The sequence below is a fragment of the Phoenix dactylifera genome, unplaced genomic scaffold, assembly GCF_009389715.1.
Source record: "Phoenix dactylifera cultivar Barhee BC4 unplaced genomic scaffold, palm_55x_up_171113_PBpolish2nd_filt_p 000913F, whole genome shotgun sequence".
In the NCBI taxonomy this organism is placed as follows: Eukaryota; Viridiplantae; Streptophyta; class Magnoliopsida; order Arecales; family Arecaceae; genus Phoenix; species Phoenix dactylifera.
The window spans coordinates 154,029-181,304 of NW_024068273.1; the positions used below are offsets into that span (position 1 = coordinate 154,029).

The 27,276-nt window shown below is 40.2% G+C and overlaps 2 protein-coding genes and 1 pseudogene across 3 annotated transcripts; all 3 read right to left on the reverse strand.

Annotated features, from left to right (window-relative positions):
* Positions 1 to 1,846: 1,846 nt before the first annotated feature.
* LOC103722197 (short-chain dehydrogenase reductase 3a-like) lies at positions 1,847 to 3,037 on the reverse strand. The gene is made up of 2 exons (XM_008812672.3): positions 2,977 to 3,037; positions 1,847 to 2,863 (listed from the first exon to the last, which is right to left on the reverse strand). Exons 1-2 carry the CDS (start codon positions 2,988 to 2,990, stop codon positions 2,053 to 2,055), a joined length of 825 nt encoding a protein of 274 aa, XP_008810894.2. The 5' UTR covers positions 2,991 to 3,037; the 3' UTR covers positions 1,847 to 2,052.
* Positions 1,852 to 8,260, reverse strand: LOC103722196 (short-chain dehydrogenase reductase 3b-like). Of its 2 annotated transcripts, XR_003388549.2 has the most exons (3): positions 8,135 to 8,260; positions 7,134 to 8,021; positions 1,852 to 1,975 (listed from the first exon to the last, which is right to left on the reverse strand). XR_003388549.2 is itself a non-coding variant. In XM_008812671.4 (2 exons), exons 1-2 carry the CDS (start codon positions 8,146 to 8,148, stop codon positions 7,226 to 7,228), a joined length of 810 nt encoding a protein of 269 aa, XP_008810893.2. In that variant the 5' UTR covers positions 8,149 to 8,260; the 3' UTR covers positions 7,004 to 7,225. The 2 variants fall into 2 exon arrangements, 1 of the variants encoding a protein (XP_008810893.2); XM_008812671.4 differs by lacking the exon at positions 1,852 to 1,975 and having other exon boundaries at positions 7,004 to 8,021.
* A 1,056-nt stretch (positions 8,261 to 9,316) lies between these two features.
* Positions 9,317 to 26,914, reverse strand: LOC120107589 (annotated as a pseudogene).
* Positions 26,915 to 27,276: the final 362 nt, after the last annotated feature.

The window sequence follows — 27,276 nt, forward strand, 5'->3', positions numbered from 1 at the left end:
TCTTGTGATTTATATTTGAGTCGCAGTCTTCAGAAGATTATTTGATCATAAAATGCAAATTAGGAAATAATCTTCTTTGCTTGCATCGACAATGTACAAGAGATATCATGCAGCAGAACTCTGGAGGTAAAGATCAACTAAAAAATTTCTAGACCAACTTTGCTAACTAGTTCTCAAGTTCATATTTTTGTATTAAACTTTATCCGATTGTGCCCATCCGAATATAGCCCGTACTAACACATATCGAAATTTATTTAAGTTGTTTTAATTTGATCTAGACTCTAATATTTTTTTGATAGGTATCCAACTCTGATTCAAGAAGAGCCTACGATACGGTGATGGAATATATTTTGTGGTGATAAAGATAAGTTAAATTCTATGTAACCATAGTGGAGATAACATCCATCTTAATCTCTATAACTGACTCTGACATTGCCTCTGATGGGTGAGGCATATTATAAAAGGACACCTATGGACTTGGTCCCAATTCATCCAAGAGCACTTGTGAGATCATCTGTAAGAATAGACCCTAAATGGGCCTTATTGGATCGCGATCATGATCCTCTTCCTCGGCGTGATGAGTAGCAGGTGGTTCCTCCCCACGAAAGGAAAATCGTGTGAGGCAAGCGCTAGAGGAAAAAAAAAATAGAGGTGCTTTCTATTTTCCAACATTTTTTTTAGTACCTATGTTAAAGAAAAAAAATCCACAATTATAAACTCTTTCTGCAGACGAAGTCGTCAGTCTCATAATTAAAAAAAATAAAAAATATATTTTTTATCAATACATTCTAGATCGCCAAATAATGCATGCTAAGTAAATTAGTTATCTAGCAAGCTAATACACATATCTAGATATATCAACACACAGTTTCTTGAATATATCGATACACAGTTTTTAGATATATCGATACACAGTTTCTAGAATATAGTATTCACCGGTATACAATACATGACCAAATGAAATACACTTAGCAAATTAGTCACTAGTAACCCAGTATACACCTTCAAGTATATTGATACATAGTTTCTAGAATATCATGTTCACCAATACACACTATATAGCCGGTGATACATACTGCAAAATTATTTGATACATATCTAGCAGTGATCCAATACACACCTCCAAGTAAATCAATATATAATTTTCATAATATACTTTTTATCGGTAAATACTATATAGCCAGATGACACACATCAAGTAAATTAATCATTTAACAAGTCAATACACATCTCTAGATAAATCGATACATAGTTTTTAAAATTAAAGATTATATATATACATATCATTCCTTAGTTTTCATGAACTATTAAGTGCAAACATCCTAGAATAAGGGAGGAATTTGGAGGAGGAGAAAGGGACTTCAGATGAAAAAGAAGAATTCATGAATGGGATAGACAACTTGATTAAAAAAAAAGATATATGGAGAGGCTTGACGAGAAAAAAACCGATCTCTCTTCGTGGCATGTGCATTTTTTTCACTTTTCTAAAATCATAGGATTGATGAATTTTGAAGAAGAAATTCTATCTTTTTTTAATTTTTATTTTTTCTTAAGACGAGCATTAAAAAAAATACAGCAAAATAGAAGTTTCACCCGTATGATATTCTACAGCTAGCGTCTGTCCGATATAATTTTTGCTCCTTCCCATGATCGCGTTGAGGGAGTACAGCATAAAAGAGAGTGGCGTAGTGAAAAAAAAATTCATTTTTTTTCCCAATGCTGATCGTCTTCATGACGTGACTTCACCAGTTAGGATCTCTCCCTCTGGAAGTTGGGATGGATCAATACCATCCATCGTATCTGCAGTACTCTATAGTTTATAATTTTTCTCATTCAAGTAAAATTTTATCAAAAATCCAACTTTATAGCCTGCAAATTAAGCCGCCTGGGCACAAGCCAGTGTTCTAATTATAATACTAGCAAACTCAAAACAACGAAATTAAACTCTATCCCAATAATCCAAAGCAACACATGCCTTGGCTTTTATTAGTATATTATTATTATGATTTTAAGAAGGCATGCCTTCGGTTGATGACACTTTGCGCGCAACACTCAAAATGCACCGTTGGATTTCACTTGGGCTGCAGGGACTGGAGGGATCGCACCAACAGCAGTCACCCCCCCATCAACGATCAGGTTTTGTCCGGTGACGAACGCCGACTCGTCGGACGCCAGGAAGAGTGCAGCCTCCCCAATATCACTTGCCTTCAACGGCCCTCCTCCCTTCAACACCATCGTGCCCTCGGAAAACTCTTCTGCCTGACTCTGGCTCATCTCAGTAAGCTTCTGTACAATCGGCGTCGCCACGCTGCCTGGCGACACGCAGTTCGCCCGTATTCCATGCCTTCCAAGCTCCGCTGCCGCCGATCGCACGAGCCCGACCACCGCATGCTTCGACGCTGCGTACACTGCCGCCCCGTGCCCGCCCCTCGTCGCCGCGATGCTCGCCGTGCATATGATCGATCCTCGTGTCCCGCTGGCCACCATCGCCCTCCCTGCATGCTTGATCGTCGCAGCTACGCCGCGGACGTTGACGGCGATGACATTATCGAGCACGTCGAAGTCCACGTCCAGAATTGTGCTGGTTAGCTTCTCCGAGATCCCGGCGTTGCTGAACATGATGTCGAGCCGGCCGTAGGCCTTGATGGCGAAGCCCACGAGCTTCTCTACTTCCTTCTCGCTGCGCACGTCGCAGTGCTTGTACTTGCACTTGTCCGGGCCGATGGAGGCGACGACGCTGGCGCCCAGCTCGTCCTGGATGTCGGCGATGACGACGAGGGCTCCGTGGGCTGCGAAGATCCTTGCGGCGGCCTCCCCGATCCCACTGGCCGCGCCAGTGATGATGGCCACCTTGCCTTCCAACCTGCATGTCATGGTTACCACTTGTTAGCGCCAAGTTCACTGGAAATTAACTAGTATACATGCATGAAATATAAGCTCAAATCCATGAATTAGCTTTGGGAAACGTAGCGTCACCTCTGCTTAGACATATTATTATTAAGGTTTGGCACTTCTACTTAATCTTATGACCCTTGACGCAGTTGAGCGAAATAGCTCCCCTTTTTTTCTTATATAGACGTCCTAGCAAAGCTACAATTCTGAAATATTCTGGAAAGAGAATAATGTGACTCGGGACAGATCCGAACTTTGAAAATGAATTAATTGAATTATTGACTCAGACAACTGGCTAGCTGAGGCAGCAAACGGGCCGGTCAGCGATGGCGCGCCCGTTCGAGTTTTCTAAAGATGAGTACAAGAAGATGGGGACGGGAAAGAAGACTCGTTGGAGAGAGGTGGTGTGATATTTTCACGTGCCTGTGCTTGTAGAATTTTAGGCACTATAAAATGGTGCATGCAGTAAACGACAGCGATGCCACCACCCACTTGGTCTTCGTTCAACGAATCATCTCGGAATGTTCAACAAGTTTGATTTTTATTTTTTATTTTTTTGGCTAAACCGGAAGTATCATACATGATGAATACGAATACAACCAAAAAAAATTAAAAAAATAGTAGCTCTTGGAGTGCACTGGGCAACTTCCTCTCCCCTACCCACAAAGTATCCTCAAAGTGGTTAGCCACATATGATGCCACCCAATCCGCAGCTCCATTGGTCTCTTTGTATACATGCTTCGTCTAAAAGGCCATCCAATCACAGACCATGCATGGCCGGAATGTCTCTAAACAGCGGGGGGCAGGCACTCACTCCACTCGGGCTAGTTTGACGTCTTTTTCAATAGTCATTATTGGAAGACATCTTTTTTACCAATGTTAGTAGTGACTTTATCTCAGCTCCATATCAAGCGACATACAAGAATCAAAAGACTTCATGAAACTTTGAAGTTTGAAAATTTCTCAAATCATGAAACTTCGATATATAACTTGATGTGGGGCTGAGATAAATATCACTTCCAATTTTCTATATATCAAAAGACTTCATGATTCTCATTTGAAGTACGTTTGCAAATTTAATAGGACAATGGCTCTCCAATTATCTACCGAACGACCTTTTAGTGGGTCCTTGACTAAATTACATCTCAAAGTTTCACTTGAAAATTTCTATGGACGAATACTTGTCATGCATGAGATTTTTTTTTATTTTTGTTTGGTTTGGGGTTACATCCACATAGGTAGAAATAATATGAAAGCAAAGACCACGTTTGTATCACGAAGACAGAAAATAACTGAAGCCCATCAAACAGAGAAGAATTGAGTGACAAGGGATGATAGGACTTCTAAAATATCGATTGTTCAAGCTTGGTGGTGGAAAAAGTTAACGTAGAATGGAATCACAGAGAAGACTTCAGAGATCAAAATAGTATAACAAGCAAGTCACGCTGAAGTACTCCTTGTCAATGGCAAAAGTTTGAAAGTAGCACACCATTGGACTTGATGGTGAAAGTTTGAAAGTAATCCTAGCGTTGGCAAACCATTGATGTTATGACGCAACCACTACGATAGGATAACATCTTATTTCCCAAGCTTTTATCCTTTTATATCCCAAGGATATTTCCCATCCAGGACTAATTTGCATGATTGAATATGCTACTACACTTTCCTTTAAGAACGCTATTTTCTTGGGTATACATTGTACCAAAGTAAGGCTTCAACCATTATGAAGGAGATACAGGGTCTGAACCCCGTTCCTCTCTCATGCTAAACATGTAGACTAAACCCTTGGTATGGTAGTGGATCATCATATCAAAGATTCCTAACCAATGAACTGAGGGATTAGCCTCATCAGACACATCTAATTATTCCGTTCTAACTTCCTTCAAAAGGTGACAGCACGCATGTAATTTCCTTCTAATTTCCTATACCTATTGAGATAAGGATCTTTATAGCATGTCTTTTTAGGTCCCAACAAAAAAACCCTGCATCACCTCTTATGCATGAAACCACTGCCAATTGGCTGACTCAACAAATTACTCATTTTATACTGAGAAACAGACATCCCGAACAAGAAAACAAGTTGTTTGGCTGATATAACCAATCCATCACTCATACAAATGTCTCCTCTTCTATCTAAATAAGTCTAAAACACAAGACAAACACGAATCAGCATCACATTATGATGCAGGGGGAAGCATGGGAAAACAATCTCCTCTATTCTGCGGTTGATTCAAACAACCAACACAGAGGAACAGAGGGAGTTCTTGGGCTCAAAACAGAGCTTCTGCAACTTTTCTCATTCATGAAAAAAAACACATACAATTGAAGGAAGGAGAACAGCGGCCCCTTTACATCTCTTTTTACATGGCCACGACTCACCCTAAATCCCTAACAAATGGATGCTATTCGTAATCAAATCCTAATCAAAACAGACTCCTAATTAAGTTTGAATTCAGAACTAAAACAAATGTAATTTGGAAACCAATTTGAACTAAACAAGGACTCTAACCAAAACAGAATTCTAAAATAAAGACGCTTAATCAAGGCTCCATGCTGGATTTCATTCCGGTTCTCTATTAGTCCCCTCCACTTGAATACAACTCGTCCTCGAGTTCTCATCTGGATATAACTGTTCCTGAGGGCTATGGAATTCATAGATATCAGCGACATTAAAAGTCTTTGAAATCTCCATATCATCTAATAGATCCACTATGTAAGCATTGTTATTGATTCTTTTCAAAATTCTGTATGGGTCATACTTTCTTGGCTTCTATTTGCTGTAAGTTCCCACGGAAAATTTTTCTTTGTGCGGGAAAACCATCACCATGTCGCCCTCTCGATATTCTTTGTGCCTTCGATGTTTATCCGCCTTGGATTTGTACTTAGCATTTGTGTCCTCTAGGCGCTTCTTCACCTCCAATTATATAGCTTGAACTTCCTCTGCCAAATGTTCTACTGCCACACTCTTCCCAAAAATTTTCGGTAGGCGCGCCAGATCCAATGCATGCTTTGGTGCTTTTGAATAAACAATGGATTAGAAAGGTGATCTTCCGGTTCCGCTGTGGACAGCATTGTTGTAAGCAAACTCTACTTGGGCCAAGACATAATCCCAGTGCTTCAGGGTGCTCCCACAAATACAACGGATCAAATTACCAAGTGTCCTGTTAACCACTTCCGTCTGTCCATCAGTCTGAGGATGCGCGGTGTTGCTGAAATTTAATGAAGTGTCAAACGTCGTAAGCCAGAAATGACTCAAAAATTTAGAATCTCGAACTAATGTTATAGATTGCAGTACTCCATTCAAACGAACAATCTCTCGAAAGAATAACCTTGCAATGTGGAATACATCTGATGTCTTCTTGTAAGGGATGAAATGCGCCATCTTGGAGAACCTATCCACCACCATGAAGACTGAGTCTACACCTCTTTGTGTTTGGGAAAGACCCAACACAAAATCCATCGACAGATCCTCTCAGATAGCATTCGGCACAGGTAGAGGCATATAGAGTCCAGTGTTTTGCGACTGTCCCTTCGCTGTTTGGCAAATATAGCACCTTTGAATAAATTTTCCAACATCTCTTCTCAGCTGCGGCCAATGGTACGTTTCTGTAAGACTGGCAATGGTCTTATCCTGACCCATATGCCCACTAAGACCGTCACCATGAAGGTCTCTAATCAGCTTCTCCCGCAATAATGATCTGGAAATATATAAGGAATTTCCCCGAAATAGATAGCCATCCTAAATGTTGAAGTCTCCCGTTGCTTGATGACTCGTACACTTCGTCCATGCATCCTTGAAATCCTCATCCTCTGCATACAACTCTTTCAAACACTCGAACCCGACAACCTCTGTCCGCATGATAGTCAGTAAATCACTTCGTCGGCTCAGTGCATCTGCCACCGAATTCTGTTGTCCAGATCGATGCTTCAACACAAAAGAAATTTTTTACAAGAAGCTCACCCACCGAACATGCATACGGTTCAAATTGTTCTAGTTATTGATATACTTCAAAGCTTGGTCGCTGTACGACCCAACATAGCATGCCAATGACCACGCAAAATGGCCAAAATCAGCATAATGCATACCTTGGGAACATGCAGTACTCTATAGTTTATAATTTTTCTCTTTCAAATAAAATTGTATCAAAAATCCAACTTTATAGCCTGCAAAGTAAGCCACCTGGGCACAAGCCAGTGTTCTAATTATAATACTAGCAAACTGAAAACAAAGCAACGCATGCCTTGGCTTTTATTACTACATTATTATAATGATTTTAAGAAGGCATGCCTTCGGTTGATTACACTTTGCGCGCAACACTCGAAGTGCATCGTTTCATTTCAGTTGGGCTGCAGGGAGTGGAGGGGTCGCACCAACAGCAGTCACCCCCCCATCAACGAACAGGTTTTGTCCGGTGACGAACGCCGACTCGTCGGACGCCAGGAAGAGAACAGCCTCCCCAGTATCACTTGCCTTCAACGGCCCTCCTCCCTTCAACACCAGCGTGCCCTCGAAAAACTCTTCTGTCTGACTCTGGCTCATCCCAGTAAGCTTCTGTGCAAACGGCGTCGCCACGCCGCCCGGCGACACGCAGTTCGCTCGTATTCCATGCCTTCCAAGCTCCGCTGCCGCCGATCGCACGAGCCCGACCACCGCATTCTTCGTCGTTGTGTACACTGCCTGCCCCCATCCGCCCCTCGTCGCCGCGACGCTCGCCGTGCATATGATCGATCCTCGTGTCCCGCTGGCCACCATCGCCCTCCCTGCATGCTTGATCGTCGCAGCTACGCCCCGGACGTTGACGGCGATGACATTATCGAGCACGTCGAAGTCCAAGTCCAGAATTCTGCTGGTTATCTTCTCCGAGATCCCGGCGTTGCTGAACATGATGTCGAGCCGGCCGTAGGCCTTGATGGCGAAGCCCACGAGCTCCTCTACTTCCTTCTCGCTGCGCACGTCGCAGTGCTTGTACTTGCACTTGTCCGGGCCGATGGAGGCGACGACGCCGGCGCCCAGCTCGTCCTGGATGTCGGCGATGACGACGAGGGCGCCGTGGGCTGCGAAGATCCTTGCGGTGGCCTCCCCGATCCCACTGGCCGCGCCAGTGATGATGGCCACCTTGCCTTCCAACCTGCGGGTCATGGTTACCACTTGTTAGCGCCAAGTTCACTGGAAATTAACTAGTATACATGCACGAAATATAAGCTCAAATCCACGAATTAGCTTTGGGAAACGTAGCGTCACCTCTGCTTAGACATATTGTTAAGGTTTGGTACTTCTACTTAATCTTATGACCCTTGACACAGTCGAGCGAAATGGCTCCGCCTTTCTTCTTATATTGACGTCCTAGCAAAGCTGCAGTTCTGAAATATTTAAAGATGTGTATCGAGATAGCTTCCAATCTTCAAAATGAATTGAATTATAGACGCACTGACTAGTACTTGGGAGCCAACTGCACTATTGAATTCGTCAGCGACGGTGTGGACGGCTGCTGCACTATTGAATTAGTCATCGATGGCGTGCTCGATCGAGTTTTCCAAAGATGAGTACAAGAAGATAGGGAACGGGGAAAGAAGAGTCGTTGGAGAGATTTTCCCGTGCCGGTGCTTGTAGAATTTTAGGCACTGTTCAACAAGTCGTTGGTCTTTGCTCAACGAATCATCTCGGAATGTTCAACAAGTTTGATTTTTCTATTTTTCGCTAAACCGCAAGTATCATACGTCATGGATACAAATACAATTAAAGAAATCAATTTTGGTAGGAGATACTCATGGCAGTACTTGAAGAATATTGATCGTTCAATTTTGGTGGAAGGACCATTTTTTCCTTTTCCTTTTCTTCTAAAGACTTGTGGAACAAACTAGTGTATAAGAGATTTGAGAAGGCGGCTTCTATGCTATAATAGTATGTAAATAAGCTATGCAGGAGTCCAAATCACTAGCAAAGTTTGAAATATCACCATCCTAAGATCCACTTTTTCTAGTGCCCAAAGTCCAAGTTTGAAATTACAATTGCTTCTACTTTCTCAACCGAACATGATAATAGAGAGAACTTTCTGGTGCTTTCCCATCCGACCTTAACCCTATCCAACCTTTATCATGCTATCTAAACCACAGCCCACCCTAATTCATTGGGTTGAACAGGTTCGATTAATTTTAAACCAAGTTGGTAGGCACTATGGCTTGTCATCTTGTTCAATTGGTGACCAGTACATTGGTATGCCAAAAGAGAGAGAGAGAGAGAGAGAGAGAGAGAGAGAAATACTGTGCCAAGCCATAGCGTTGGATGAAGAAAACATTCAGATTCACAGCACTTTGACCTCTGCAATCAAGATTTCTTCCAAATGAGAAAACCTAAAAGAAACAAGGAAAATAAAGGCTGCCAAGCAAATTTCATAACAAATTTCTAGGATGATTGGTAAAACTCTTTCACAGAGCTCCCACCCAAGATGGAAAGCTTGGACCACCCCTTCAACCATAGTAAAACAGCATCAAAAACTAACAAAATGTCCAGATGAGTTACAGTCGGATAAGCCCGAGGGCATTGCACCAAAGAGAACTCGCAAGCTATGCATGCTTTCCCCCACTCTAACCTCCGTTATAGAAAACATTCTATATGCCAAAATGGTCAGCCAACCAATCACACTGGTTGAGGGAAACAGAATCACCACAATTCACATGCACTTGGACCTTTGAAATCATGATTTCTTTCACACTGCAAGAGAAAAAAATTATAAGGAAAAAAGAAACAGACAAAAGGAAATTCGGCTTACAAATTTCTTGGACAATAAGATACATCTCCTCCAGAGAACTGAGGTCAAGCTCATGCTTAGATCGCCCCTTCCAACTGTAATGAAATAGCATCAAGAACTACCAGGGAGATTGTGCTTTCCTCCTCTCTCTCACCTCTGTTATAAATACACTCCTCCCATTGGTTATGTGCCTCTAAAAGAATTTATCGTTGAAGCATGACATAAAGAAGAGACCTTTGCATCCAAGTCAGAACTCTGCCGATTTACAAGGAGAACAAAGAGGCCAGGATTATATGAAAGAAGCTAATTAGACATCCATTCTTCGTCAGAGATTAGTACAGAAAGGGCTTTCCCAAGTTGAGCTTAGGTTTAACTCATACTTGCAAGAATCTGCTCGCAATCCTCTCACACTTTGGATCATGTAATTAAGCCAAGTGAGGTTCCCTAGTTCCAATCAAACTGAAGATTATTAAAGCTGTTGACCGGTCCAAGCCCACCCAACAGCCTGCTTCCCATATCCTGCTGCTGCTGGTGGTTCACAGCTGTTGGATCTTGTGGCATATGATTCACTCCAACCCTCCCATTCATGCTCATGGCATTGTTTACCATTGCGGCCCTTAACCCACTCTGCGTTGCCGATGGACCAATCCCTCCCAAACTCCCAAACCCCATGCCACTGACGCCTGAACTGTTTGCCATGCCATTTCCTACCAAGTAGTTGCCTCCATTCAGAGCTGGTGTCATACCATTAATTCCCTTCATCTCATTTCCCAGGGTATTGACACCATTTAGCTGAGAGGGAATCATCATCTCTTGCAAGATCTGCCGCATCGAACTCTGCGACTCTGTTGGATCAGCTTCATGCGACTGTGTTGACGGCTGCTGGATTGTAGACATATTTGCAGGTGAATTAGCTGAGCTCATAAGGGTGGTGTTATGAGAGGTTGGGGTTGTATTGTTGTTTGATGTGGATGGTGTTGGTGAGGGGAATGGAGATGAAGGATTGGGCTGGGAAGGTGGCAGTGAATTGGAAGAACTAGCCGATGGTATTTGAACACTGTTCCCACCACCATAGGGGCTGGTCACGCTGCTCACCTGGTTTTCTTGCCTGGAGTTCACTGAGTTTTGGTGGAGGAGCCCAGCTATGGCAGACGTAGCACCGGTGGATGGCGGAGCATTAAGGGAATTATTTGCACTCACAACACCATTGCTAGCAGAAGAAAGTTGCACACCCGTTGCATGAGTAGCAGTCTGATCATTGTGGTTCGAGTTCTGGGCAATGTTTTGCTGCTCCTCACATTGCTGTGCCAGTTGAGAATGGAGGTTTGAAGAAACAGTAGTCCTTCGAGGGAAATTGATCAGGCTATCTGAACAAAATGTAAAGACGCGTGTGAACCCAGAAGAAAATAAAATAAAAAAGAAGAAAAAATACAGATGAAATGAAACTTTGACAAGTGATCACCACCACAACCTCCACTCCATCGCCCCCCAACCCCAACAAAAAAAAGAAATAACAAAAGAAAGAAAGAGTGGCATTTCACAGAAAACTCTGAAATCAAAAAACAAGGGAAACTTTTACTTTGTATAGAATTTTCCAAATTACCATCTCTCCTTTAAAATTTTCCATGTTAAACCCTCTTCTTCTAGCAATCAAATAGTTTCATAATCTGAACTCTAAAAATTCAAAAATTTCAAATTATTGAAAAGGATAAAAACATGATTTTTAGAATTAGAGACCTCTGAACATTGTAAAACTTCTCATTAGACTGAGGACTAACTAAAAGTTGCATTTTGAGAAGCTTTTTCTTTGATCTAAAATATCAGACCACCAATGTTAAGCATATTTTACTTAATTAATAACATATTTAAAGTGTACATCAACTCACAGGAGCTACCAGAGCAGAAAAAATAGCAGAAAACGGATGGTAAACATTTTCTTGCACTGATAACTTGCAGAGAAGTTTTTATAAAGAATAGCAGAATTTACCCATAGGTCCTCTCGCTGTTTCTCTGCTATAGTCAATCAGATCCTTCATACTATTTACCACCTCTGATATCTGCATAAGGATCGTTTAGCAAAAGTGAATTTCTTAGTTCCAAAACAAATCTTGCTTTGTTCAAGAGAAAAAGTGCAATAAGGATAAATAGGACAGCGAAGGCATGATGCAGAACAAAGTATCTAAACACTAGTTTTTTTTTTTCCTGTCCTAGTAAACGATCCTGTTTGGTCGCTGGCCAGATGCACTTTTTCTAGTCAGCCAACAAGAAGAAAGGCATCCTCTCTCCCAAAGCAGTAGATCACGTATATGCTGCAAATATCAGTGACTAAAAAGAAAATAATGATGCTAAAGGTGATTCATCAACCATATTTAGCTCATATAGACAAAAACATAAAAGCTAATCCAGGCCATTTATTAAGATGCTGGTTTTAAGCATTAGGTGTTCTTTGCTTATAATTGTGTTTCCTTTGTCAGCCACCTTGATAAAAAGCTCAGGTTATATTGAAGAGAGAGGGCATCTGATAAGAACACATGATGGCGTTCAAAAATTATCCCATAGAAGCTCGTAACAAAGTTGACATAAATCAAAGGAATTTCCTACAAGTGATTATAAACATTTACAGAACTTCAAGAGGATCTGGACAAAGTTGGGCAAACAAAATATTTTAGAATACATTTTTTTTCCACCCCAGAAGCCGCAGATAAGGCCATGATACCCTAGAAGGGAAATATTGGGTTAATCACAAGGACTAGTTAAAAATAAGCCAACCCATGCATGAGCTTTTTTTTTTTTTACTCATTTTAGGTGTTTCTGCAACAATCCTTCCCCACTCGTGAATCCTTCAAACTATCTCAGAGATGCACGTCACAAACATTAAACTGGCATTTTGATAGATCGATTTGATTTACAGGTTTCTGGAATTTGAAAATTATTACAACTTCTTTGTATTCAATAAAAATAGATCCAATAAAATAGAAAGCCTCCAGGCATGAGCTATAAGCTATGAAGATCCTTCATTGATAAAACAAACACATAAAAATATAACAGATCAAAAAGAATGCAGTAAACCACAAGCCTAGACTTTGGATATTAGACCAGCGATAGTGGACAGTAGTAAGCATTATGCATGACTACCAGAAATACTAAATCTCATCTTGGTAACTGCAGAAAATAAGGCATAAGGCTTACAGTTCACCTACAATTCTTTCATGCATGTCTGACTTCATGTAACTTTAGTGTGAAAACATTCTTGAACAAAGGTTGTGTTTACCGTTCACACCTATACATGGCTGCGATGGAATGCCTACCTCACCATGCCAACATCAGATATAGATCAGCGGATGGAGGTATACAAGACTACCAAAAAACATAGTCACAAACCAGTTTTGGAAATTGGAAAGGCGCCAAAAATGGCTGGATGACACCTCTATCTGGACAAGCATCCATATATGGTACACGGATAAGCAAATCCTAGAAAATTCAGTCATCGCTGAGATGACCTTGTACCATGGTTCCACCCAACCAATGGAAACTGGACTATCCAGGCTTTTGTATCCCACTTACCCACTCAACTTTTGAAACAACCAAAAATTACCCTCATTAACCACTTCATAAGGGTAAGAAAGATCATTTTTGTCTTTTAATGAAGAAGTAATCCTAGTGTTGGCAAAGCATTGATGTTATGACGCAACCACTACGATAGGATAACATCTTATCCAAACCAAGCTTTTATCCTATTATATCCCAAGGATATTTCCCATCCAGGACTAATTTGCATGATTGAATATGCTGCTACACTTTCCTTTAAGAACACTATTTTTTTGGGGTACACATGCGGTAAGCTTGCAAACCAGGAAAAAAGAGAAGAAAATATTTACAGTTTTCCTTATTAAACATAAAGATAACGTATTAACTTATGATGATAAGAGAAAGAAATAATGAAGACGTGCTTTCACTTATTTAAAATTAGATTGACATTATAGCATAAAAATGAAGATTAATTTATAAATGCTAAACCACATCGTGACTCATTAAAAGATTATTATAGCGTCGAATCAAGATTTACATATTGATATTAGGGACAGGGAAGTAGATAGGCAATAAGTGCTTAGGCATTTCTGCTAATGCATGAACAGGCAGCTACTGGAGTCAACACTGATTAGAGGGTTCAACCCACACTAAATTCAGTACTAGGATAGGCTCTTTGGCATGATCAAAATCTTGCAATATACTCATTACAAAACAAAATTACAAAATCAAATAATTGCCACATATCATAGTTTGGACCAAGAGCCTAGGCCCAGTTTGGGTGCACTGAAATTCCAACGTAATTCATGGGAATTGAGCATTCCCAGGGAACTGTCAACTACATGGGAACCAAAAAAATTAATTTTTTGCCCCAGCCCCACCTCCAAAAAAAAAAAAAAAAAAGTTTTGCATGAGAAGTACCCAAACCCATACAACCATTTTCAGATAAAATCATCAATGCTATTTTCTTTATCTTACTTGTTCTTTTTCTTTCTCCTTTCACTTTATTCTTTTCATCATCCCATCTTCCCACTGAACCCATGCAGCAGGAGTCCTGCCCTCCTTGGCTCATCCTCTGCCACGCACCCATAAACCACCATGAATGATGGATCCAGGCAAGAGGATAACAAACCGGCTGACCAGTCAGACCTGCTACAATCTGAAGGTCAAAGGTCAAAGGTCAGGATAAAAACATGTATTTTCCAGGATCAACTACAGATGCTCGTGAATGTCTTCCACAAATGCGATAGGTATTATTTATTCCACTCTGCTTTCCTAATTTATGGTCGGAGGGTACACAGAAGCATACCTGAGATTAACTTTGAGATAGAAGATGCGGATGAGATTGTTGTCATGTTGTACCAAACAGGAGATGGTTCTAATTTTATTTTTGCCAAAAGCGTTTCAGGATCAACTACAGAGCTCATGAATGTCTACTGTGAGTTCGACAGGTGATTTCTATTCTGCATTGCCTTCCTTTTCTAAGGTTGGAGGGTACACAGGAGCATACCAAAGATTAACTTGAGATAGAAGATGCGGATGAGATTGGAGCCATGTTGCACCAAACTAGCAATGGTCCAAACTTTATTTTGGCTAAAAGCTTTTCAAGGTCAATGTCATGAATGTCTTCCATGAGAACGACGGGTGATTTTGTTCCACATTGCTTTCTTATTCTATGGTTGGCAGCTATGCAGGAACATACCTGAGATTAACTTGAGATAGAAGATGAGGATGCGACTGATGCCATGTTGCACCAAACTGAAGATGGATCTAATTTTATTTTTGCTAAAAGCTTTTTCAGGGACCCTCTGAAGTGAAAAGATAGTTCACCATATGGTAGCAGCCATGAAAAAATATTATATGAATAGATCTTTTGGAGACTTTAGGACGTTGAATAAAAAACACATTTATTTGTTTATTTTGGAAATATCCTTCTGACTTGCAGTCTTGGGATCATTCTTATGTATGATTCAAGATATCAATTTTGAAAGATTATATATCAAGGGGATGGGGGTGCGTTGGACTAAGAGCATTGGCTCTGGAAAAAAGGAACTTAATTACATAATTATTAGCTTAAGCCACAAGTAATCCTTGGATATCATTTAAATCATTATTGGATAGGTCAGTGTTTCCATATGAAAAAGCATAGTTTGCAGGAATAACCTTATTCTCAAGAGTCGGACCAGACTAGGAATTTTTCCTGGTATAATTTTGTATGATCAGCGAAACAACAGATCCCAGAAAAAACCATGGTTATTTTTCCTTGGTTCCACTTTGTTCCTACCTCTTTTAACTGTTTGTTAATTTTTTCCATTACGTAAGTGGAAAGATTTGATAAAAGTTCAAAGGTATCATAAAGAGTGCATTCGCTTGTTATCTTCCCTAGGCAGCAGATTTCTCCGTGGATATTAATCAAACATATTCTGGCCCAAGTGTAACTTCAGTGTATATATCCTGATATCACAATATTACAATGTAATGCTCACATGTGGTGATCACAGAATTACAAACTTCTTCAACTTCATTTACAAGTTATCCAAGCAAAACTGAACCAATTCAAATAATGATCTTAGTATAGAAACTTTTTTCAGCTTGGTGGCAGTGTTCATTTTAAAACTAAGCACCTTGAACATAACTGTACATTAAAGTTGGAGCATTTTTAAATGCACCTAAAAACTTGGCGATGACAATGAACATAGCAGAACAACATGCCTAATTCTAACCTAACAGAAGCCAGTTCTCTGCCTCCAACTTGTAATTGGCCCAGGCAGAAATAAATTTTTCGCACGCACGCGCGCACAGAAGTTTCTGCATGGATGGTTCACCTCCCATATATACTAGCATAACAATTTTGTCTACCTTTTGTTTAGTTTCATGCCCAAGGAAAACTGATGATTCAACTTGAAGCTTGCAAAGGCAGTTGGGTGTGTGTTTTTGGTTGCCGTACTCAGCAGATAACGAAACATGTATATAAATTGATATGGCTGCATGCCGAATGGAGACTTGTTTGTTCCATACCTAACCAAGGATTAATTCAATAAACTGGAAAATAACTTAAAACAGACAATGCTTGTATCTTCCATGTTCTAACGGTTCTTCCCTCCTCTCCAGACCCTTCGGACTGAACTTTGGAATCCACAGATCCAAACTGTCTCATAACCATTTCCCACCTTGTTCTCATATTAGTTCTGATATTATTCAGCTTTTTTAATGGAATTTTTTGTGATTACAAATATGTCTCTAGACATCAAGATTTAGCTCGTGGAGGCAAGTCATTTGTGATCTCATAGCATAATTTCAAATACATATTATTGAACTAAGAATAGAGAAGATTCCAATACCCAAATATAGCTAATCCAAGCATCAATCATTGCATGTACAAAATCAAGAATTCAGATGAACAGGTGAAGCCTGTTACCATGTTATGAAGAAAATGTAGTATCAGACAGCAGCCTACCTGAAGACAGCGAACATATCTTTTGGTATATCCTAAATCATTTACTAGCGGTACCTCCAAAGCTTTAGCCAACTGGCGAGCAGATGCCACAAATCTGTCGAGCAATTCCAGAAAATTCTCAGCTAAGTTTTGCTTATTCAAATAAAAAATATTTAAAATATATTTTTTCAAAATGTTGCTTGCCATTTAGCATGCCCAATTAATTATCATCACAAGAATATAAAGAGATTATTTTTAAAAAAAAGGAGAGAGAAGTAATTCAATGTGCAGAAACTTGCAAAATGATATCCAAATATAGAAACAATAGCATTTTTTTGTGGAAAGAATAAGCGTTCTAGTGCAAGGGATCTTACAAGCATGTAAAAATATCTTTTTTAATTGTAATTTTCTTGGTAAGTCAACACAAATACTAGCAGAAGTCCCTTATCGGGAAAACTTCTTGTTGAAAGAATAAGCTTCATAAATATAGGAGGGACTCACCTATATAGCAAACAAGCTGCAAACAAACCATTCTAGCTAGACCTTCACATTACCAGACCATTTGGTTTAACACCAAGCAACTACACCTGAGACTACTAGGTATCACACTTGGATATAGGTCTAAAGAATGAAATTTCTTACATGCTAGAAGATCCAACTCTTGGAGACATACTTGCACCTGACACTCTTAGCCAAATACTGCAATAAACCCCAACCTTTTAAAGTTTGTTGACTTCCAGCAAATTTTGGAAAGTCAAGGCTTAATATTGTCTAGCCATGGCACAGTTTCATAAACATACCCCATGGCCATCTTGAAGTCACATCAACCCATGACTTATCCGTCTTTGTCAACTTTGGCTGCTTAAGACCTCCATTTGCTCGCAGCTAAGCCATCCATAATCTTTGCAGCTGCACACCCTTGATCTTATATCCAACTCCTTTAACACGAAGTTTAAGGCCCTGTTTCTCCCCAGTCACATGACCATTGGTATTCAGCTTTCAATAATCTTGCCAAGCAGTTGCTTCCACATTTTTTCATCACTACTTATGTCTTCATCGCCTTAGTTATCAATGTTCCATGAGCACTCTTTAACTCCGCAGGAACATAATATTTCGCTTCCACAAACACACTAGGCTAATAATCCACTTCTAGAAACATCTAATAAGCAGTTTTACATATTCCAAATTTCAACGGCTACCCATGGCATCTCTCTTTGTTCTATCAAACCCACCTACCATGTAGGAAGCCCCTTGCATCCTGTAAGTGTTTTTCTAGCTAATCACGTCCCTAATTTCAGCAACAGCCACGATGCTGCAATTAGAAAAGAAAATTTAACAACTTTCTTCATCTATAACACAAAATGCAGCATGATTCCGGAAACCAACCCCATGACCCAAAGATTTGCCCTGAACAGTCAGCTAATGTTCCCCATGCAAAACAATGGCATTTCAACCTAGAACAAGTGCAACCTTGCCCACTCTGCCTAATGTTGGAAAAATGATGCTTCAATATTGCATTTTACTACAATGCAATTGGTACAACATCCCAGAAAAATACATCAATTATTCTTTCACCCCAATTAATATCAGAGTGCAGCTAGGCAATGCAAGTGGTCACGTCAATATTTAGGTCCAGCTTGTCAGAAATCCAACCTGAAACCAGCATAGGTTTTAAGATTAGGGCCTACGCCCAACTTGAAACTTGTGGGTCTGGACTCTCCCTTCTTGAGTCACCTCTGGAGGAGTTTTATGTTTGACAGGCCAGACCTAATTCTTGTACTTGTTTTGACAAGGTCTAATTGAACCTGTCCAGGTCCAATCAGATCGATGCTATTCTACAAGATCCGTACCTGACTTCTGACTAGAGTCCATCTCAGTTTGTGGTAATATGCAGGAAGACACACCATCTTGAAGGCTATTCATAGATGATATAGTATTGGTTGATGAGAAAACTAGTAGATTAGATGTTAAATCGGATTCATAAAAGAAAACTTAAAAAGAATAAGGGCTGAAAAAATCAGCAGAGGCAAAGACAAAGTGTACAAGAATGCAATTTTAATCACAGAGAGAGAGAGAGAGAGAGAGAGAGAGAGAGAGAAGATTGATGGAACAAGAGACACCAGAAAGTGATCGGTTTTCCTTATTTGGAAATCTATTATACAATATAATAGAGAGAGATGAAATATGTGTAATGGGATAGACATATTTAGGTTGGAGAGGTGCTTCTAGGTATTGGCTTTGGCAACTTAATGGAAATTTATGAGATCAACATATTAGCTTGGGAAGTTAAATGGAAATTTTATAACAAAGCCTACAATCAATGTTTATCGTATCGGTCGGTACTGGTACGTGGTACAGGAGGCATACCAAGTGTTCGGTATGCCGAACCACCTCCCATACCGACACTATAATAGGATGGCACCATTATGGTGTTTGGTATCAAACGACATACCTTACCTACGATATTGCAAGGATAAAACTAGCGGACGATAAAAGAATTTTAAAAAAACAATGACCGTAGCAAAAATGAGACTTTATGGATGTGTTAAAACTAGAAAAGATAACGAATGAATACATTAGAGGAATTGTTTGAGTTGCACAAACTAAGGACAAGATGATGGAAAATTGACTAATATGGTATGGCCACGTGCAATGAAGATCAAACGAGACTCTAGCGACAAGAGGAGCTGTAATTTGTTTGGCAGGATGTAGGAGGGGAAAGCCTAAAATAATATGAATGGAAGTTACGAGAAAATACATCGAAAAGCTTAAAATAACTACATAGGAGTCCCTAAATAGTATTCCTTTATGGAGGACTCATAAAGCCAACCCCAAATACATGGAATATGACTTGATGGTTATAGTCACCAAAAACCCAACGCATGATTGAACTTAAGGTATGAATAAGATCCAGATTGGATCAAGCAACAGTTCTTAGCCAACGTACGTCGTACCCAAGGTCTGCCGAACCGACCGAAACTGGTCGGTTCCGGCTGTACCGAACCGGTGCCGACAGCTACCGATATGGGTTCGGCTATGAAAACCGGTACCGAACCGAAACCGGTGCGACCGGCACCGGTAGAAGCGAGGAAGAAGAGGAGGAGGAAGAGGAAGAAAGAAGAGAAGAAGACGAAGAAGAAAAGAAAGTTAATAGAAGAAGAAAGGCAACGTACGGAAAAAGGAGGACCTCTCTTCCTTGCTTGCGAGAGGGCCTCATCTTCCTTCGCTTGGCTCACTAGGAGACGGGGGGAGCCAGACAAAGAGAGAAGAGTGGAGAGAGGGGAAGGAGGGTTTGGGGAGAAGAAGGAGGAAAAAAACAAAGGGGGGAAAAAAAACCCCCGCATGCGGGGGCGAGTGGGGAAACGGGCCCGAGTGGGCGAACCCGCGAGCCCGGCTCGCGCCCCGCCTTGCGTTTCCATCGCGCAGAGAACCGCACCCGCACAGCGGTTCCCCGCGGGCTGGCCCCGCGTGAGCTTTAATTGCTGCCGACTCTGTGGGTAACGCGGACGCCGCAACGAGCGCGCGAGTTCGCCGCATCCGAGGCATTTTTTTGTTTTGTTTTTCCTATCTCGATCGGTTCGGTCACGCGGTACCGGTACCACGAAACCGATCTTCACCGGTACCATCGGTACCGCAGACCCTGGTCGTACCATCTCGAATTGGACGATACGAGGCATGTCGTACCCTACCGGGGGCCGATTGGCACAATTCCACCCCTCAGTTTGAGAAACCGGCAAGGGAAGGAGAGAGGAAGAAGGAAAGCGAGGAAAAGAGAGACAAGGAGGGAGGGAGGGGGGAGATGAAGAAGGAGAGGGAGAGGATAACGGAGACCGAAAGAGGTGGAGAGAGGGGGAGAGGGTTTTTGTTTCACTTAAAAAATTTCGAAAAAAAATAAAAAAGGCACGGAGCCCTTGTTTCATTTCAAATCGGAGGCTCCAACCTAGTTTCGAAGCCATGGAGGAGAGAGGGCTTCGAAAGTCATCTCTCCCCCCTCCCTCTGCCTCTCTCAATCTCCACCACCCTCTCCCTCTCTCCCCCTCCATTCCTCTCGCTCTCCTCTTCCTCCCTCTTTTTCTCTCTTTCCTTCTCTCTCCCCTCCCTTCCCCACCTCCCTCTTATCTCCACTGCCCTCTCCCACCCTCCCTCCCTCTTTTCCTCTCTCTCCTCCCCCTCCCCCTCCCTTCTGGTTTTTTTTTGTCGATATTTGCTGAAACAGCATGGCACATAAAATACCGTACCATACTGCCAGCCTACCGGCACAGGGACCAGTTCCAGTACTGCGGACCACGCTCACAAACCATCTTGCATCCTAAGGCATCATTTGGATCATAAGAAAAGGGTGAAAGTGAAGTCAATAAAAGAAAATTTCAAAAAACTAAGAATTTTGTCCATACCTTTCTTGCAATACAATACCTATTAGAAAGAAAAGGCCCTACAAAGAAAATTTTAAGCCCTTATTTTCTCCATGTTTTCCCCGACATTCTTCAGCCATCATATGACCTTACCATTCCTTCAAATGCCTATCTCTAGCTAAGTCAAGAAAAGTGGCTAGGGAGCAAGGTCCTACCCCGCAAAACCCAATTATAGACTCGAGAAAGCAGGCCTACATGGACACGATACAAGGCACCAATCAAGCCATTCTGGGGACCCCGGTGGGAACTCCATTTAAAGCAAACACTAGGGGTTGACTATTCCATTTTTAAAAACAATGTTAGAAACCTAAGGAGCAGCTTGGTAAAACAAAAAAATAAACGGCTTGATATTGAATGGTTCATTTTAATTTAAGCTAATACGTACCAACAGGACTTTCCTATTACTAGTACATGAGCTTCCTATGGTATCAAATGTAGGCTATAAACTTACAATGTGTTTCTTTTTTTTTTTTGGAGGAGGGGGTGGGGGCGGGGAACCTGTTACACGTCCCATGTATTTTTTGACATGAAACTTGAGTATGTCTGGTGGTGTTAATGCATATAAAAAGTTGTTTGGGTGTTGTATGACGAGTTATTCGAAAATGCCAACGGAGGACATGTTGGACAATAATGAGCATGCATATAAGATACTTCATGGCCTGAAATTCCAAAGATCAATTTAATTAACTGTCTAGCTATTTCCATTCATTACACAGGACTTCTGTATCTTTCTGTGTTGGTGTGTGCGCTAGCATATTGCAATGCCAATGCCTAACCACCACAAGTATGATAAGCCTAAATTTATATCTTGGTATGTATGTCATATACAATGCATGTCTTTTTATGCCTATAAACCCATGCCATTTTTTCTGTCAATTTTCTTCCAAAGTACCCTCCCTTTCAACCATGAAAGGAATCTCCAAGAGGCATATTCTTTCAATATCTGATTTTGATATAGCTTGTTTTACGCTTTACCGTAAACAAACAATCTATACCATGCAAACTCCTATGTTCTCATTTTTACAGGGTGAACATGATTGGTCCTCCATAGCTTTTCTTTTTCTTATATTTACTCTTACAGTTCTAGTGTTGTTCCTAACAACTACTAGTATGTACTATATATTTAAAGTTTTCATGTATGCATTGTCTATAAAACGAAAAGCACAATAATGACAATAGTTCAATATACCATCCAAGTAATAAAGAACTGCTCAAATAGTACCATCCAAATCCTACGTTCTGTTTGAGTATTTAACTCACACCAGGATGGTCTAGAATACATAAACGATCAACAAACAGAAAAATTAAATACATGGATATATAGCATACTTCAGTAATTAAGATGTCATATATTTGCATGCAAGTTCACATATTATATTATCATTGATCATTACATCTATTTCAAGATAACTCAACATGTTATATTATCTCTTATCAATACCGTATCATATTATATTACCTATTTGAGGATGAGCCTTGGCCAAAAGGTAAGGTTGCTCCATGACCTGGAAGTCATAGATTCAAAACACAGAACAGCCTCTTCGCATGCACGCAATGATGTGTATATCTTACCTCCCCAAACCCCACAATGAGGGTGCATGAGACTCTGGGCTGCCCTTATTATAAGTAACATGTTATAAATACATCATAGTATTATTTATCAATAATGAGACAACACAGAGTGACCGATTTTGTTTTAAAACCAATTATACAAAAATAATCAAAGATAGTTGTAGATATGTGCGATACAATTAGAATTGGTTGGATGAAGTAGAGAGGTTCATCTGAAATATTATGTGACATGCACATACCCACACGACTTAAGGGTAAAAATATAGAATAACATTAAGGCCGGAAATTTTGCATGGCTCTGAGCGCTAAACAATAAAGTACAAGAAAACAAATTAAATGTAGCAAAATTGAGAAGGTTAAAATGGAGGTATTGTAAGGCCCCGTTTGACAGAGCTTTCGGAAGTAGAGCTTTTACAAAAAGCTAATTGTTGTTTGGTAACTACATTTCTAAAGTAATGTGGAACTTTAATATATATTTGCTAAACAAACTGAGAAAGTACTTTTGGTATGACAAAATGACTAAAAGGACATTTCATAATATTATACAACAAAGCATAATAAAATATAATATGTATTAATACATAAATATATGATATAGTATAATATTACTATAATATAATATTATATTATATTATAATACAGTAATATAATATTGCATACTATAGCATAATAATATAACATAATTTGATATTATATAACATAACATATCAATGTATTATGATATAATACATATAATATTATATTTATAGTATAATACAATAATAAAGATATAAATATTATAATTGTTACCATTATATATTAATATTTTATTAATATAGTATTGTAGGAACTAATTTTTGGGTTCCTTGTTTCCTTTGTTGGGATATTTTTGTAATTATAATATTTTATCATGAGTATTTTGATGCAAAAAGAAAAATTTTTATAAATCAAAGCAGCTTTCCAACGCATGCTAAAAGTGTTTTTTTCGAAAAAGCTCCATTTTGGAGCTTCTCCCAAGAAGCTGTTTTAACTTTCTGACAAAGCTAAAACAGCTTTCCGATTTTTTTACCAAACACCTCTATTCCATCCAAAAGTACTTTTGGAGGGTCAGAAAGTGCCTTCTGGCCACCAAAAGCTCTACCAACATGGCCTAAAACTAGAAAAAACATTAAGAAATGAATAAATTAGAAAGCTATACGAGTTGCATAAATTAAGGAAAATATGGTAGAAAATCGAATGAAATGGTAAAGACATACATAACAAAGATCTTAGGCGATTCTGAAAAGGAGAGATACTTTTAGTTTATATTGAACGTCATAAGAAAGAAGAGGAAGACCTAAATTAACATGGATAGAGGTTGTGAAGAAGGATTTGGGAAAACTTGCAATAATCAGAGGTGGTCGTACACAGGAATACTTGGTAAATGAGGATCCATAAAGCTGACCCCAAATAGTTCGAGGAAGGGTAGATGATTATAATTATGATGTATCAATACATCCTGCAACTGCATTATGTGTACCAACTAGATAGTTATAGTTACATATTTATACATCTGTATATTCCAAGATAAATTTACATGTGTGTACATTTACGCATATAAGCAATTAACAAAAGACTAAAGCTCCAAGTTCTTAACGTGACATTTGAACAAAGCTAGGTCCACCAAAATGAAAAGGTTCTTAACTTGTCAACATTTCCAAATATGCATGTACAGTTGTACACTATAGACATGCATATGACCATGTACAAAGCAACCAAAGAAATACTCAAGCACAATCAAATAGATTCAGGCAATTTAAAACCAAGAAAACAAAGAATTTGACATAAATGGCACACACTTAATATGCTATAGAAAAGATGGACTTACAAATTACAAGTATTTTGCAAGTCTTGGGTAGATAAGCCAGATGATGCATTTTGCGCAGCATTCTGATATCTCTGCAATGCAGCTCCAAGTTGACTAACCTGAAGAGAAGAATCAATTACCTCAGACCTAGAAAGGCTGAAATTAAACCAAAAGCCAGCAAAAGATAACGTTTTAAGTGACAAAAGCATCAATTAATACCTGGGGTATTAACAACCTCCGAGGAATAAGCTCCTCATGACGCCTAGCACAGAATTCCCAGGAACAAATCTAGAAAAAAAAAAAAAGAGCTACTGAGTATTCCCAAAGAGATGCAACAAAACAAGATGTCTTCTAGAACGCAACAGAAATCGTCTTCAGTAAATTTTACCTTTAGATCAGGGGAGAAAACAATCCTCAGCTGACCTTCACGTACCACACGTAATTGCTCAAATACACTCTCTTGAATGCTTTAGCATAATCCAAGACAATCTGGCCTGATGCATTCTGATACTCACGGGGCATGTCAACGTATAAAAGTTCCTCTAAAGTACCACTAGCATATTTAATTTGGAATAGTCTTGGCAGAACCTCAACGGTAGTTTCTGAAATTGCATATGAGAAACAGCAAGATGACATAAACAAAGCAGCTCTCCAATGCAGTATATATAACAGTGTAAAACATAATTCTTTATTGATGAGGAGATAAACATAAAATTAGATCAAAACATATATTTAATTCAACACAATGCACAGGCAAGATAGAAATTCATGATGCAGGATGGTACATACCAAAACCACGACCAGGTTTACGATTGCATATCTCACAGTGCCATACATCCTGAAAAACATGGTACACATGCTTCATTACATACACAAACACAAAAAAATAAAGAGGCTATCATTCACTGAATGCAAGGATGCAAAAATATCAAGCAGGGCAGCCCACAACTCAAGCATAAGCAGGGAGAAGGAAAAAGCATGACTCCAAACTTCACCAACATAACCCAAGTCATGCATGCATTTGAACAATTGGCTCATTCTTCTCATCAGATCTAGACATACCTGAGGAAAAACACCAGTGGTTTGACGCCCACTTCCATAGAGAGAACACACCACCTCTTCTTGGCATTGGGAGCAAAGTATTCATTAACAAATTTTCGCCAGAACTCAATATTGTTATCCTTCATGAGGGAAAAGCAAATGTTGAGTGTAAAAAGAAATAGTGCTTCTTCTGCCAGCTTGCCTTGAAATAGTCAAATACATCCAGCAATAAGAGAAGCTTACTTCTGGTCTATGCTGCTGATGATACATATAATGAGTCAAACGCCGTGCACACATTCCAGGCTCAATAATGGTTTCACTTGAGGTCTCAAAGGAAGACTTGTTGAAGCTGTTGTTGCAGCTGGTTTCTTTGCTGAGGTAAGTTCTTAAAAAGCTGCTGCTGTTGCTGCTGTTGCTGCTGCTGCTGCAGATGCATGATCCGCTGCTGCTGTAAGAGATTAATTTGAGCAGCTGCAGCTGGTGACTGCTGCCTCGACATTTGGAGTAACTGCTGCTGCTGTTGCTGTTGCTGCTGCTGCTGCTGTTGCTGCTGCAGAAACAATGATGAATCGGAATGTTGGTGTTCCAGTTTAACAGAACTAAGCTTCTTACAGACTGCAGCTGTTGAGGTTCCATTTTCATAGCACCTAGACTGCGCAATGACTGTAATTGCTGTGGTGGACCATTATTATCAGGACACATCTGTGGCTCCAACTTGACAGGACCCATGCTGCCACATTGCCCAGCCTCCCCGGAGCTGTGTTTGCTGCTGACTGTGAGGCATTGAGAACTGTTGTTGGAAGTTCTGTATCCCCTCAAGTTGCTGAGGCTGTGACTGATCCTGCACAAGCTGGTTTTCCAGAAGGATTCTGGAAGTGCTGCCCCTGACCCAGACCAGACGAAGAGGTGAAGGGATAGAGGATCAGGCTCAGCAGAACCTAGCATATCAACTGCACTTCCAACACTACCTCGCTGTTGGAGGTTCACAGAAGGGTTGGAGAGCCCACCACCAGAAACAGGCCCTCCATTTCCAAATGAATGGTTAAGGAGTGATGATACGTTGAAATGTTACCCAGCAAGCTCATATTGTTGTTGCTGTTGTTAAAGTGGGTTCGAGGAGAACCAGGGAAGAGAAAGGTTGCTGAGAAGGGATAGAATTAGACTGGGCTCCGCCCAACATGCCGGAGTTTGACCTCAGAAGAGATTGAGGGACCGACTGGGCTCCTCCAACCGGAGTCGGAGAGCCGGAAGGCACCATTTTTTGCTCAAGGGGAGGGAGCAGGTGATCTATGTAGACTAAAAAGGGAAATTTTGTTACATAGGCTTATAGAATTAGCAAGAATAACAACAAACAAACCTTGCAGACTCTATATGGGCCCTTGAAAGCAAGGAAGGACTGCCTTCAAACACATCGGCTGATAGAGAATATAACCAACGGGAAGTGGAAACCAGCATAAACTCTGGCCTGCAACATCCTATAGGTTCCACCCCCTCTTCAAGAATCCCATTTTTATCCAAACCTCCAAAAGGACCAATAACCGGATCTCAGATATACCCCTAAATACCCAATCTTTTTTAACGCTTTCTTTTCTTCTCCTTTTGCTTTCCACTACCGACAATGAAAGTAGAATCTGGTAAACAAAACAGAACAAAAAGCTAAAATATCAGAAGAAGGAAGATAAAAATGCTATCCTTTTCCCAGCAATGGAAACCAAGCAAGCAGAGCACCTTCAGAAGAGCTCAAGATACGATCTTTCTTCTCGTACACCCCAAAAAACACGATCGTTTCCTCTTCTCATGAGGTAAAACACCCTCACGGAT